This window comes from Ursus maritimus, unplaced genomic scaffold, assembly GCF_017311325.1.
Source record: "Ursus maritimus isolate PB19 unplaced genomic scaffold, ASM1731132v1 scaffold_71, whole genome shotgun sequence".
NCBI classification, from domain to species: domain Eukaryota; kingdom Metazoa; phylum Chordata; class Mammalia; order Carnivora; family Ursidae; genus Ursus; species Ursus maritimus.
In genome coordinates, this window is record NW_024426897.1 from 1 (window position 1) to 15,697 (window position 15,697).

At 38.7% G+C, this 15,697-nt stretch overlaps 1 protein-coding gene across 1 annotated transcript; it reads right to left on the minus strand.

Moving 5' to 3' along the window:
- Positions 1-44: 44 nt before the first annotated feature.
- Positions 45-1,069, minus strand: LOC103681130 (olfactory receptor 4K15). Its single transcript, XM_008710646.2, has one exon. It carries the CDS (start codon positions 1,017-1,019, stop codon positions 45-47), a length of 975 nt encoding a protein of 324 aa, XP_008708868.2. The 5' UTR covers positions 1,020-1,069.
- Positions 1,070-15,697: the final 14,628 nt, after the last annotated feature.

Consider the following 15,697-nt stretch of genomic DNA (forward strand, 5'->3'; position numbering starts at 1 on the left):
TAATTGTGTAGAGACAAGGCTACAGTAGTTACAGTTGTGTATGTTTACTTTGTTTCCCAAAAAAGAACATTTCTTACGACTGTAGAAACCTGTCCAGGCTTCAGGTACCGACTCTTCAGTTTTGACATAGCTGCCTTCACTTCTTTGTTCCTCAGAGTGTAGATAACTGGGTTTAAAATGGGAGTAAAGATGGTGTAAAACACAGCAAGGACTTTGTCAACAGAGTAACTGCTGAAGGGCCACACATAGATGAAGATGCATGGTCCAAAGAACAGTATGACAACAGTGATATGAGCAGTCAGTGTGGAGCGTGCCTTTGCCATGCTAGCAGAGGAACGGTTCCTGACTGTGATAAGTATCACAGTGTAGGAGACAACCAAGAGAAGAAAAGAACTCATAGAAAGAAAGCCACTGTCTGCAACTATAAGCAGGCTGACAACGTAAGTGTCTATGCAGGCCAGCTTGGTCACTAGAGGGAGGTCACAGAAAAAACTGTCTACCTGATTCGGGCCACAAAAAGGCAAGTTAACAGTAAATGCCAACTGGCTAGTAGTGTGGATGAAACCCACAAGCCAGGAGATGAGAACGAGAATAATACACACACGGCGGCTCATTATCGTCATGTAGTGGAGAGGTTTGCATATAGCAACATAACGGTCATAAGCCATGGATACAAGGAGCACCATTTCGCTGCCAGCGAAAAGGTGAACACAGAAAATCTGGGCCAGGCAGGCATCAAAAGAAATAGTCTTGTGCTCAACCAGAAAGTCTGCAATCATTTTGGGGGTAGCAAAAGAGGCAACACATATATCTATAAAAGAGAGGTTTGCGAGCAGAAAGTACATGGGGGTGTGAAGGCGGGAATCTGAGGTTACCGTGAGGATGATAAGAAAGTTTCCCAGCAGTATTGCTAGGTAAAGTAGTGAAAATATGAGAAACAAGAAAGGTTGGAGCTCCTTGGAATTAGAGAGCCCCAGCAACACAAACTCGGTCACCCGGGAATGATTTATCTCACTCATTGACTTTGGAAGGAATTTATCTTGTTACCTGAATAGGAGAGAGACAAAGATCAATCAGTGAGCATGGCTTTCATTTCATTTCCCACTTCCCTCCTTAGATGTTCTAATTTCTACTTACATTTATGTGTCTGAATTTTCATGCATCATTAAAAATTATATAGCCAGCATAATAACAATAATAAAGAGGGATGGAGGGGAGAGTTGTTGAGGAGATGTTTGACACTGGTATATCCAGTTATATGAATTTGAAGAATGTAATCTACTTACTTTACAAATGAAATTGAAAATCTGAAATGTTTTCTTGACATTATAGAAATCCAGTCTAAGAAATTACAGAGCCAAAATCTGAATCAGTTTTTTTTTTTACAAACTGCATAACAATTTTTTGAATGGCTAACACAGAGGAAGACAATTTCACAATGTTGACCCCAAAAGTTAGACACAAAAGTGTGTATACTGTATGAACCTAGCTTAAATAAAGTTCAAAAATAGTCTACACTAGTCTGTGGTATTAAAAAGGCTCCTGGAGTGGTTATCCTGGAAGGGGACTAGGGACAGGAAGGTGACAGGATGGGAAGTACTGGTAATGTTCTGTTTCTTGATGTGGTTGATAGGTACATGGAAGTGTTTGCTTTGTGAAAACTTGAAATATGTGCAAGATCTGCCATGTGTACTTTTGTGCATATTTTATTTATTAATAAAAAATCCAGGAGATAAAGAGATACCATTAGATTGTGTGAGAGCTCATAGGCAGAATCATTGCCTTGAGTGATTAGATCTTATTCCCTTCTCTATTCAAATTGTATGAACTAAAATACAAAACCTTGCAAAACCCAAAAATCTAGAGGTTATTGGAACTCTTCCTAGAGTTGTGACTCATCTCTTCCTGGAGTTCTATTATAAGAAGGAATCTAGTGCATTTGTTCTTTTCAATTATTCCCTCATGTTAAGCTTCATTAAGCTCAGCCATTGTTGCTAATATCCACGGATGTAATATTGAATTATGACTGACATTTCATTTGATTTGGTGGGGCTTTTAAAAATTATAGTTGTATTATACAGTAGTATTCATAGTAAGAAATTCAGAGCATGGAAAAACAATATTTCTTCTTTTTTACTCAGTTATTCTACATTCTGTTTTATCAACACTTTCTCCCTTTTATGTTATTTATACTTTTATAAGCTATCTGGAACTTGGAAACATTGTATAGTGAATAAGAAAAATAAAATGTGAAATGTAAAGAAATCTCTCACTATATACCTCTAAATCAGGTCTTTGGAAGAGTGTCTTATTTTAGTGGTTTCTAATTATCTGCAGTTTTTGATATTAATGTCTTCTTAAATTGCAATGTCTTCTTAACTGCAAATCGCCTAGTGTTTCCTTGAGTTTCGCTGGAGGATTTACACATAAAGACAGGGCATGTGATGAATAATTTTAACTTCCTGGAACCAAATTCAGTGACTCACCCCTATATTTAAAATCTCCAGTTCTCTGGAAAATTCCCCCAAAGAATTAATTCACATATTATCACCAATTATATCAAAGTTATGGCTCTAGGATTTTCAAAAGAGACTAACAACAGCATCTGAAGTCAGAACAGGCTGGAGGTAAGTTAATATAATGGACTAAGTTTGTCTTTGAGGAGCCACCACATTCTCCTCAGTGCATTTTTCCCTTCCTCATTACTTCTTGGTAGCCTGTTTTTAAGTGAACTCCAGGTACAGCATGGCCTATCCTCCCTGGGAAACACCCTGACCCTTAGACTCCTAGACACAAATACTGTAATGAATGCCTAGAAGCAGGCAAGGAAATGATACCCAACAAGACCAACTAGTAGGGGTTCATATGTGTCCTGTCAGAAACAGCAAAGCCTTAAATTAAGTGCAGGGAATGAATCTCCCAGGGAGACCTTCTATAGATACAGCAGAAAGAGGTGGCAGAGAAGACTTTCTGGTATCCTTAGAAATAAAACACATAATCCACTTATGTGAGAAAATCACCACAGGAATCATCCTCCCAATAAATCTTCTTCAAAGCTCTATGCTTCCACGTCAGTGGTTCCTTGGGGGGGGGGGGAGCGAGAAGAAAGAAAAGACCCTGTTTTCCATGGGGGAAAATAGTAGGCAAATTGATTCAGTCAAGAGTTGGGTTTCTCAATATAGAAAACCAACATGATGAGCTACAGAAGCTCTAAATAGTGTACTCTAAATAGAAATCCTTTAGTTCTGATATAAATGCATTCTTCCTTAGGTGATTTGCTCTGTAAGTAAGTAAATGCCTCCTTTCTCAGGGCACTGTGCTGTGCACTGGCGATAGAGCAGTTAGGTTTGTAACTTGTCTCCTGAGAGATCACTTACTAATAATCATCCCTTTTTTATTTAGTGACATTGATGAGTCCTCATTTTCTTCACTGGTGAGCACATTACTTTTAAGTGAAATAGGTATCTTTTTAAACCAAATAAAACTGCTGTAATATAGTGAAAATGTAAAGCTATTAAAATTTTTAAAAACTATGTTAATGGTTTTTAAATTCTAAAAAAATCTGTTAGTGGTTTTGGCTCAGGCCGTGATCTTAGGGTTGTGGGATCAAGCCTCTCGTGGGGCTCCATGTGCAGTGCAGAATCTGCTTGAGGATTCTCTCTCTCTCCCTCTCCTTCTCCCCCTCTCCTCACTCATACATGGTCTCTCAATAAATAAATAAAATTTTAAAAAATAGGGGCACCTGGGTGGCTCAGTTGGTTAAGCATCTATCCCAGGGTCCTGGGATCAAGCCCCAAGTCAGGCGCCCTGCTCAGCGGGAAGCCTGCTTCTTCCTCTCCCTCTGCTGCTCCCCCTGCTTGTGCTATCTCACTCTCACAAAAAAATAAAATATTTAAAATAAAATAAAATGTATTGTTTCAAATCAGAGTACTTTCTGATAATTTTACATGCTCAAAGATAGTATGACCTGATTCATCCAAGAATGAGTTTCTTATTAGTAGATGTGTTCTTGCAAAGACCAATCTTTCATTTCTTGTACTATTTGAAATTAAATTAATGCATGCATACAGGGTTGTACTGGATGACCCTGAGGTCCCTCCTTTTTGAAATTCTGTCAAATCTTTTCCTACTACTTCTATTTTGGATACTATGACTGGTGGATTAAATGAAGTAAGTGGGAGTATTGTTTATAAGAGGCCAGCAAACACTCTCTCAGATCAAAGATCCATCTTTCACAAGTTTTTCAGCATTGCCACTCCCTCGACTCCCCCCCAGATCTGGATCAGAAATGTAACGCTCACAGGAGGTAAATGCTGGTGCATGGTCTTTGTAAGGATACTGGCAAAGTCCTTTCACTTACCTAAGATGAAATGGGGTGTGTGGATATGTCCTATAATTTGTAGTCATTAATGCTTAGTAAGTATTTAGTTGTTACTTCCACATCTCCTAAGGAAATAGACCTGGCTCTGCAGAGATGAATCATAAAGTTTGCTTTTAAATAAGAAGGAAATAGAGGATGTCCGTAGCCAGGATGTACTGTCTTCATAGAGGTGAGAGAAGGCTGAATGCAGTATTTGAATTCAGGTCCAGAGTAGCTGATGGAGTACTTGGAGCCCTCAGGAATCTAAGAGACAAAGGAGTAGACAAAAAGGAAGACTTGCTAAAGCAAAATTTCCTGTTTCACAGTTTTGCAAAGAATTCAGTCTACCTGTCGCTATCTCACTTCTGTCTTCAATAGCAGTCAACTAGATGATTACAAATAACTTTCAGAGACCTCTAGAAATCGATACCAATCATATGCAACTAAGGATCACACGAAGAGGATTATTTCTTAGTCTCCACTGCAGCTTCAAGTACAGGATATTTACCCACATATATTAGGAAAATGCTTTTTTTTCAACTTAACCTTATCTGACAAGTCCAGAAGTATGGATGAAGTTCTTTAGAGATTTAAATATTGTTCATAAGGGGGAGTTTCGGCAACAATTAGCAACAATTTCATATAAGTTTTCTTTTAAGGATCAGCAAGAATATTTTTTAGGAAGTATCACTTAGGATAGTAATTGTTATATGATTGAGGTCTATAAAGAGAGTATGAGAATATTGTATCATTTTATCAAAACCATGTTAGGAAATATTTAGGCTTTTTCTTCCCTTCATCTCAATACCCCTTGATTCAAATTTTAGATAACTTTGTTCCCTGCTTCTCAAAGATGTATTATATATGATCATCAGATAATTGGATCAAACATTTTGTGTAATAGCAATATAAATAATTTAACATAGTATTAATAAGATTGTAAAAGATAGTGATCATATATGGACTATCCTCTTTTTTTTTTTCTCACAAGAAGGTTATATATCAGGCAAGATATTTGGATTTTCATGTTACTTGTATTTTCTAGTCATGAATTAACAAGGAGCATTCTAATTATAAGGTTTAAAATAGCCTGAAATCCAAATCAACAAATGATGTTCAAAGACATTGTGGACTATAAGAGAAGTAGTAGCCTGAGTTACACAAAGTATCTATTCAAATTCTGCCTCTCAATAAATATCATCACAATTTTAGGCAAATCACATACCCTTCATGGTGCTCTGTGTCTCTTCAAAAAAAGAGGGAAGAAATCTCCCTCCTAATTCTAATATTCTCTAATTCTCTGGCTTTTGAAAGCGTGACCCATCCCCAAAAATTAATTCAATGATAAAATTATAAAAGGTTGTATTGAAATAAAATTATATCCAATTAAAAGGATAAACCCATTCTGGTATTAGCGAAGAAACATGGCCTTCAGTTGCTTCTTAGACTTAGATATTTGGGCAGCTATTAGGCAACATGGTCATAGAATATTCAAAAATTAATTGAAAGGGTGAGGGCTAATTGTCTCTCTCTGTTCCTGTTGTGACCAAATTAGGAGGCTGCAGAACAACAGTGCCCGTCTTGTCCCTAGCCTTATATTGCATAGTCTGGGAGAAACAACCTTCTTCAGGATCCATTGGGTGGGGTGCAAGTGTAGGGGAACCCATGCCTTTCCAGACTTTAATCTCCACTGTTTATACCTTGAAGTATCTTCAGCACATAGATTGAAGAAAGCCATTAAAGTAGTTTGAAGCTAATTAGTGACTTGATGTCATTGGATTGCAGTGACCAAGAGACCCAGAGGAGAGTTGTGATAGTAGAAATCACCTTCATTAGGGGTAATTATGTGAGAGAATTTGTTTGTGTACAAGAGTTACAGCCCATAACCTTGACGATTTTACAAATGGAGAAAGGAGCAGGACTAATGGAAATGCTTTGTCCTGTTGGAGAAAATATAACATGGTGGAAAGAAAAGCAAAGAATAATTTTGTTGGTTATTCCTTTCTGCTTCAGGAGAGCTTTAGCACAGTTTAGGTCCCAAAAGAGTCAAAAATTGAGGAGAAGATATTTGTGCCTTTGCATGGTACACATTAAAATTAAAATATAATTAAAATATAATTTATAATTTTTTGAATTTAAAGCATACATTGTAATGATTTTAATGTATAAAACAATCAACACAATAAAGTTAGTTAATTTCTATCACCTCACAAAGTTACCATTTTGTGGATGTGTGGTGAGAACATTTAAGATTTACTCTCTAGGGGCGCCTGGGTGGCACAGCGGTTAGGCGTCTGCCTTCGGCTCAGGGCGTGATCCCGGCGTTATGGGATCGAGCCCCACATCAGGCTCCTCCACTATGAGCCTGCTTCTTCCTCTCCCACTCCCCCTGCTTGTGTTCCCTCTCTCGCTGGCTGTCTCTATTTCTGTCAAATAAATAAATAAAATCTTAAAAAAAAATAAAAATAAAAATAAAAAAAATAAAAAAAAAGATTTACTCTCTAAGCAGATTTCAAGGTACAACACTTTATTGTTAATGGTAGTCATTATGATGTTAATTTGAACTCCAAAAATAATTCATCTTAAAACTGAAACTTTGTAACCTTTGACTAGACCAATACTTCCTTGTTCCCCCACCCACCAGTACCTGGCAACCATCATTTTACTCTCTGCTTCTGTGATTTTGATTAGTTTAGATTCCTCATATAAGTGGTATCATGTCATACTTGGCCTTCTGTCTCTGGCTTACTTCACTTAACATAATATCTTTCAGGTTCATGAGTGTTAATGTGAAGAGCATGATTTTTTTTTCTTTAAGTCCGAGTAATAGTTCATTGTATGTATACACCACATTATCTATTCAATGGATATTTAGGCCCATCTCTTGGTTATTGTGAATAACGCTGCAGTGAACGTTGGAATACATATATCTCTTCAAGATTCTGATTTCTGTTCCTTTGGGTATATACTCAGAAGTGGGGGTCCTGGAACATATGCTAGCTCTATCTTTTTAATTTTTTTAATAATAATATTTTTTTATTATGTTAGTCACCATACAGTACATCCCTAGTTTTTGATGTAAAGTTCCATGGTTCGTTACTTGCGTATAACAACAGTGCACCATACAATACGTGCCCTCCTTAATACCCATCACCAGCCTATCCCATTCCCCCACCCCCCTCCCCTCTGAAGCCCTCAGTTTGTTTCCCAGAGTCCATAGTCTCTCATGGTTCATTCCCCCTTCTGTTTAGCCCCCCTTCTTCCCTTTCTTCTACTGATCTTCCTACTTCTTATGTTCCATAAATGAGTGAAACCTTATGGTAATTGTCTTTCTCTCCTTGACTTATTTCACTTAGCATTATCTCCTCCAGTCCCATCCATGTTGCAGCAAATATTGAGAAATCGTTCTTTTTGATGGCTGAGTAATATTCCGTTGTGTATATGAACCAAATCTTAATCCAGTCATCTGTTGATGGTGCCTTCCACAATTTAGCTATTGTGGACAATGCTGATATGAACATTGCGGTGCATATGGCCCTTCTCTTCACTACATCTGTATATTTGGCATAAATCCCCAGTAATGCAATGGCTGTATCATACAGTAGCTCAATTTTTAACTTTTTAAGGGACATCCACACTGTTTTCTAAAGTGGCTGTACCAACTTGCATTCCCACCAACAATGTAGGAGGGATCCCCTTTCTCCACATCCTTTCCAACATTTGTTGTTTCCTGCCTTGTCAATTTTTGCCATTCTAACTAGCATAAGGTAGTATCTCAGTGTGGTTTTGATTTGAATTTCCCTGATGGCTAATGATTTTGAACATTTTTTCATGTGTCTGTTAGCCATTTGTATGTCTTCATTGGAAAACTGTCTGTTCATACCTTCTGCCCATTTTTTGATTTGTTTCTTGTGTATTGAGTTTGAGAAGTTCTTTGGAGATCTTGGATACCAGTCTTTTATCTGTAGTATCATTTGCAAATATCTTCTCCCATTCCGTGGGCTGCCTCTTAGCTTTTTGAACTATTTCCTTGGCTGTGCAGAAGCTTTTTATCTTGATGAAGTCCTACAAGTTCATTTTTCTTTTGTTTCTCTTGCCTTTGGAAATGTGTCATGAAAAAAGTTGCTGTGGATGATGTCAAAGAGGTCACAGCCTATGTTCTCCTCTATGATTTTGATGGATTCCTGTCTCACATCAAGGTCCTTCATCCATTTGGAGTTTATCTTTGTGTATGGTGTGAGAAAGTGGTCAAGTTTCATTCTTTTGCATATAGCTGTCCAATTTTCCCAGCACCATTTATTGAAGAGACTGTCTTTTTTCCACTGGATGTTTTTTCCTGCTTTGTCAAAGATTACTTGCCCATAGAGCAGAAGGTCCATTTCCGGGTTCTCTATTTTGTTCCATTGCTCTATGTGTCTGTTTTTGTGCCAGTACCATGCTGTCTTTGTGATCACAGCTTTGTAGTAAAGCTTGAAATCTGGCAGCGTGACGCCCCCAGCTTTGTTTTTCCTTTTCAACAATTCCTTGGCGATTCGGGGCCTTTTCTGGTTCCACACAAATTTAAGGGTTGTTTGTTCCAGTTCTTTGAAAAATGTCATTGGTATTTTGATCGGGACGGGATTGAAACTGTAGATTGCTCTGGGTAGCGTAGACATTTTAATTATGTTTATTATTCTGATCCATGAGCATGGAATCTTTTTCCATCTTTTTGTGTCTTCTTCAATGGCTTCCAAGAGTGATCTGTAGTTTCCAGAGTATAAATCCTTTTTCTCTCTGGTTAAGTTAATTCTGAGATATCGTATGATTTTTGATGCTATTCTAAATGGAATCTATTCCCTAATTTCTCTTTCTTCAGTCTCATTGATCGTGCATAGAAATGCAACTGATTTCTGAGCATTGATTTTGTATCCTGCCACATTGCTGAATTGCTCTATAAGTTCTAGTAATTTCGGGGTGGAGTCTTTTGGGTTTTCCATATACAGGATCATGTCATCTGCGAAGAGAGACAGTTTGAATTCTTCTTTGTCGATTTGAATACCTTTTATCCCTTTCTGTTTTCTGATTGCTGTTACAAGGGCTTCTAATACTATGTTGAATAATAATGGCAAGAATGGGCATCCTTGTGGTGTTCCTGATCTTAAGGGAAAGGCTCTCAGCTTTTCCACATTGAGACAGGTATTTGCCATAGGCTTTTCGTAGATGGTTTTTATGAAATTGAGGAATGTACCCTCTATCCCTACACTCTGAAGCGTTTTAATCAGGAAAGGATGCTGTATTTTGTCAAATGCTTTTTTTGCATCAGTTGAGAGGCTCATATGGTTCTTGTCTCTTCTCTTAGTAATGTGTTCTATCACACTGATCAATTAGTGATTGTTGAACCACCCTTGCATCCCAGGGATGAATCCCACTTGGTCATGATGGATAATCCTTTTAATGTACTGTTGGATCTTATTAGCTAGGATCTTGTTGAGAATTTTGGTGTCCATATTCATCAGGGATATCGATCTGTAATTTTCATTTTTGATGGGGTCTTTGCCTGGTTTGGGGATCATGGTAATACTGGCCTCATAGAATGAGTTTGGTAGTTTTCCTTCTGTTTCTTTTTTTTGAAACAGCTTCAGGAAAGTAAGTATTATTTCTTCTTCGAATGTTTGGTAGAATTCCCGGGGAGTCTGTCAGGCCCTGAACTCGTGTTTTGGGGGAGGTTTTTGATCACTGCTTCAATCTCTTCATGATTAATCAGTCTGTTTAAATAATAAATTTCTTCCTGTTTCAGACTTGATAGTTAATAGGTTTCCAGGAAGGCATCCATTTCTTCCAGGTTGTTTAGTTTATTGGCATAAAGCTGTTGATAAAAGTTTCTAATGATCCTTCCTATTTTATTGGTGTTGGTTGTGATCCTTCCCCTTTCATTCATAATTTTATTAATTTGGGCCTTTTCTCTATTCTTTTGAGTAAGTCTGGCCAGTGGTTTATTGATCTTATTTATTCTTTCAAAGAACCAGCTTCTAGTTCTGTTGATCTGCTCTACTGTGCTCCTGGTTTCTAATTCATTGATCTCGGCTCTAATCTTGATCAACTGCTTCTCGTGCGTGGGTTAGGCCTGTTCTTCTTTTCCAGCTCCAGCTTCTTGAGGTGAGAATATAAAAACTGCATTTTAGATTTTTTTCTTCTTTTGATTCAGGCTTGGATGGCTATGTATTTTCCCCTAGGACTGCCTTTGCAGTGTCCCATAGGTTTTGGACTGATGTGTTTTCATTCTCGTTGGTCTCCATAAATTGTTTAAATGATTTTTAATTTCCTGATTTACCCAATCATTCTTGAGCAGGATGGTTCTTCGTTTCCATGTGTTTGAGTTTCTTCCAAATTTTTCCTTGTGATTGAGTTCCAATTTCAAAGCAGTGTGGTTTGAGAATATTCAGGGAATAATTTCAGTCTTTTGGTATTGGTTGAGACCTGTTTTGTGACCAAGTATATGGTCTATTCTGGAGAAAGTTCCATGTGCATTCAAAAAGAATGAGTATTCTGTTGTTCTGGGGTGTAGTGTTCTGTATATATCTATGAGGTCCATCTGGTCTAGAATAAAATTCAAAGCTCTTGTTTCTTTGTTCATTTTCTGCTTAGGTGATCTGTCTTTTGCTGAGAACAGAGTGTTGAGGTCCCCTACTATTAACGTATTATTATCAATATGTCTCTTCTTTCTGGTTAAGAGTTGGCTTGTGTATCTAGCTGCTCCCCTGTTGGGGACATAGATATTTACAATAGTCACATCCACTTGTTGGATACGTCCTTTAAGAATAATATAGTATCCTTCTGTATCTCTGAATACAGTCTTTAGTTTAAAATCTAATCTGTCTGATATGAGAATTGCTTCCCCAGCTTTCTTTTGAGGTCCATTGGCATAAAAATGTTTCTCCATCCCTTCACTTTCAGTCTGGATTTATATTTAGGTTCAAGATGAGTCTCTTGTAGACAGCAAATGGATGGGTCATGTCTTACTATCCAATCTGCAATCTGTGGCATTTTATATGAGCATGTAGGCCATTCACATTGAGAGTGATTATTGAAAGATAAGATTTTAATTATGTGTTGCCTGTGAAGTCTTTGTTTCTATAGATTGTAAATTTCTGTTCTGTATCTCTCTTGGGGCCTTTTTATTTTATAGAACCCCCCTTAATATTTCCTGTTGTGCTGTTTTGGTGGTTACGAATTCAGTCGGTTTCTGCTGATCCTGGAAGGAAGGTCCTTATCTCTTATCTCTCCCTCAATTCTGAATGACAGCCTTGCTGGGTAAAGGATCCTTGGCTGCATGTTCTTCTCGGATAGAGCTTTTAAAATACGCTGCCAACCCTTCCTATCTTGCCAGGTCTGTGTAGACAGGTCTGATGTTATTCTGATATTTTTACCTCTGTACGTAAGGAATTTCTTCACCCTGGCCACTTTCAATACTGTATCCTTGAATCTAATATTTGCGAATTGCACTATGGCATGACTTGTTGTAGGTCTGTTCTCATTGACCTTGGGAGGGGTCCTCTCTGCCTCTTGGACACGAATGCTTGTTTCCTCTGCCAGATTAGGGAAGTTGTCAGCTATAATTTGTTCAAATATCTCTTCTAGACCTCTCTCTTTCTCCACCCCCTTGGGGATGCCGATGATTCTGACATTGAAATGTTTCATTGAGTCAGTAATCTCCCATAATCTATATTCTTGAGAATGGATTTTTTTGAGCCAAGTTTCTATTTTAACTTTCTCTTCTACCATCCCATCCTTCAATTTAGTAATTTGTTCTTCTGCTTCATTTACCCTGGCCGTCAGATCGTCTAGTTTTATACTGTATTTGATTCATAGCATTTTTTATTTCTGCCAGATTTGCTCTCATGTCCGCCCTTAGAGATTCTATATTCTCATTAATATTTTCATTAATATTTTTTTCAAGTCTACACATCATCTTGACCATCGTTACTCTGAACTCCATTTCTGACAATTTGATTATATCCGTATCCATCAATTCTGTGGCAGAGGCCACAGACTCATTATCTTTTCTTTGCTGGGGGGGGGGGATTTCTCCTCCTCGTCATTCTGATGAGGAGAGTTTGCAGGGATGCCCAGAGCCCAAATTATTGACCAGGACCCAGGCAGTGTGCACTTGTTTTATAGGGACCATAGGGATGTGGGCTTCCTGATTTTTCAGCCTACCTTCTGGGGGAGGGGCCTGCCGCGCTGATAGTCAGGCAAACCTATTTGGGTAGAGTCACCCTGTCCCCTGAGAGGGGGATGGGGATGGGCACAATGTGAGCTGGTATTTCTGGACTTTTGTTCTCCGGCTGCTTTCCCTGGCGGTTTTCTGTGACTCTTCTGAGAGTCAGAGCACCAGTGGCCATATCCTAGCCTCTGTCTCAGAACAGACAGATCGCAGTCCGCTCTCCACTGAGCTCTCTTGGCCACTTTAACTCTGTTTCTGTCTGTGCTGCCAAAAACCATGCAGTGACCTGATTGTGCACCCCTCAGCCACTGTCCCAGCCCTCACTTCCAGGGCCTGCAAGTCTCTGTCCTTTGTGCTTCTAATACCACCAGCCACCCCTGGTTCCTGCGCGCACTCCTGACCTCCCTATTTCAGTGTGGTTCGCTCGTGCTCCAGAGTGCTGGTTTTTTAGTCTGGTTTTGCCCATGCTCCCAAGCGCCTGGTATCAGCCCGGTTCCAGTGAGCGCTCCGGAGCTCCAGTTTTCAGTCTGTGTGCGCTCCCGCTCCTGAGGTCCTGGTTTTAGTCGGTTCCAGTGAGCGCTCCAGAGCTCCGGTTTTCCGTTTGGTCGAATGAGCACTCCCGAGCTCCTGGTTTCAGTCTAGATCGAGTGAGTGCTCCAGAGCTCCGTTTTTCAGTCTGGTCACACGCGCATTCCCGGGCTCGCAGTCTCAGTCTGCTTTCTTGCGGGTGCAGGTCCAGGAGTCTGGCCACCTCCCCAGTGCAGGTGGCTACTGCTTCTGGGCGCTGGAGTGCAGCAGTCCCTCCCCCTTTCATTTATCTTCCGATATCTGTGCGTGGATTTACAGCTCCCCTCTTTGTACCTCAATACTCAGTGCTGGAGATGTTCATTTGTAGAGATCCAGATGTATCTTCCTGTGTCTCAGGCTGATTCTGTGGGTTTTCAGGATGGTCCGGTAGATATCCAGCTCGACTCAGGTGACCAGCTGAAAAAGGGGTCTCCTACTCCTCTGCCATCTTTTCTCCCCCCTTTTTTTTACCCAACATATTGCCTTTGCAATTCATTCATAAATCAGTAGTTGCTTCCTTTTTATTCTGAGTACTATTCCACACCAACTCTGGACTTGGCCATGTGTCTTGTTCTGTCCAATAGGATAATAGCACAAAAGTGTTTTGCATCTCACAAACGAGAGGCCAGGTGGAGAAAACTGAGGTGGCTTGGCTGATAAGTTAGCTAGCTCCCACTGCCAACTTACCAACCACCAAATATGTGAGTGATGTCATTGTTGATTTTCCATTTTCTAGACTCAGCAGACAATATAGCAGAGATTATATATGCTAGCCCAGACCAGAGAGAGAACCCACTGGGTTTGTGAGTAAATATAAAATGCTTGTTGTTTTGTTTATTTTTAAAATGCTTGTTGCTTTAAACCAATAAATTTTGGGATGATTTGATACCATTTTCTTCTATTTCTCCCTGCCACATCACTAAAATTCTGCAGTAGTTAAATCCTTGACTGCTCAATATCCTATGGTCCCCTTTATGGCTCCAGTTCTTACTAATTTCCATTCCCTTCTTTTTTCCTTCAGGCAAAGGGTGGCAAAGCTTCTTGCTGCTAGTCTCTGGATACCTCATTTAATTCTGCCAGGGCTTCTATGCATTATATGTTATATTAAAAATCTCTGCCAAATGTTGCTTTTGTGACCTTACTTTGCATACTTCTTGACGTATTCTAAAATGATCTTAGATTTCATCATTCCATTAAAACCATTCCCATTTATCTTTTAGCTGCCTGCTCAAAACTTACAAAAACTTGAAAAAAAAGTGGCCTGCCAAGGTACTTCACTAAAAAAAGGCCTTTGGTCTTAGGAGAAATTATATCATCCCCTTGTGAGAAGAAGGTGCTAGAAGTAGTTACAGTATTAAATAACATAATACAAAATTTTTATAAAATAAAATAAATAAATAGCATGTTTTCTCTGTACTACATATCCAGTTACATACTGAATATCTCCACTTCAAGTCCATTATGTACAATACTTAATCATCATTTTCCCCATATTTGACACATAATGAATGTTTAAAAAATTAGAAAATGAGCTCCTCTTGGAGTATGTATCTTCTTGCTAGTTAGCTAAGCAAGAAATCTGAGAGTCAATGCTGATTGTCCCTTACCTTCAAATGCAGCCAATCAATGGGACTTCTTTTTAAATACCTCTGAATCTGTTCAGTTCTATCTGTCCAACCCTCATCTCACATTGTGGGGAATCCATTTTTCTCTCTTAAAAGGCAGCATCCTTTACGAGTTTCTTTGATACTTCCAAAGATAATTTATAGATAGATAAAATTTATAAATAAATACAAATATATAATATATTTTTTACATTTATATCATTAAACACAAATGGTAACATGTTTGCATATGACTCTACACGCTGATTTTTCTGATATATGAATACTTTGTGGAGATACTTCCTATTTGTATATACGTAATGCCATAATACTTTTTTTGTCTGAAAAAAATGATTGCCATTCGCAACAACATGGATGCATTTAGAGGGTCTTGTGCTAAGTGTAATAAGAGAAAGACAAATACCATGTGATTTCACTTACATGTGGCATCTAAAAACTAAAGAAATGAATAAACAAAAAGCAGAAACAGATTCCTCAACACAAAGAACAAACTGATGGTTGCCAGAGGCAGGTGAGGTGAGGGGATGGGCATAATGAGTGAATGGGGTGTAGGAAATACAGGATTCCGGTTATGGAATGAATAAGTCATGGGAATAAAAGGTACAGCATAGGGACTATAGTAAATGGTATTGTAATAGCACTGTATGGTTACAGGGGTAGCTACACTTACTAGTGAGCATAGCATAACGTACAGAGTTGTTCACCATGTCATACACCTGAAGCTAATGTAATATTTTGTGTCAACTATATTTCAATTTAAAAAATACTTATTATCTTTCATGGTTTCTGTATGCTAAGAATTCAGTAATGGTTTGACTGGGCAGTTCCAGCTTGGGGTGTCCTATTCTCATAAAGCTACAGTGAAAGGCTTGGCTGGGACTGGACGATACACTTCTGTGGCTGGCAGTTGGTGCTGGAGGTTGGAAAGAGGCCTCCATTCCT

Bases quoted from the DNA above. Each gene is read 5' to 3' on its own strand.
- LOC103681130 (XM_008710646.2), bottom strand. From the start codon at position 1,019: ATGAGTGAGATAAATCATTCCCGGGTGACCGAGTTTGTGTTGCTGGGG.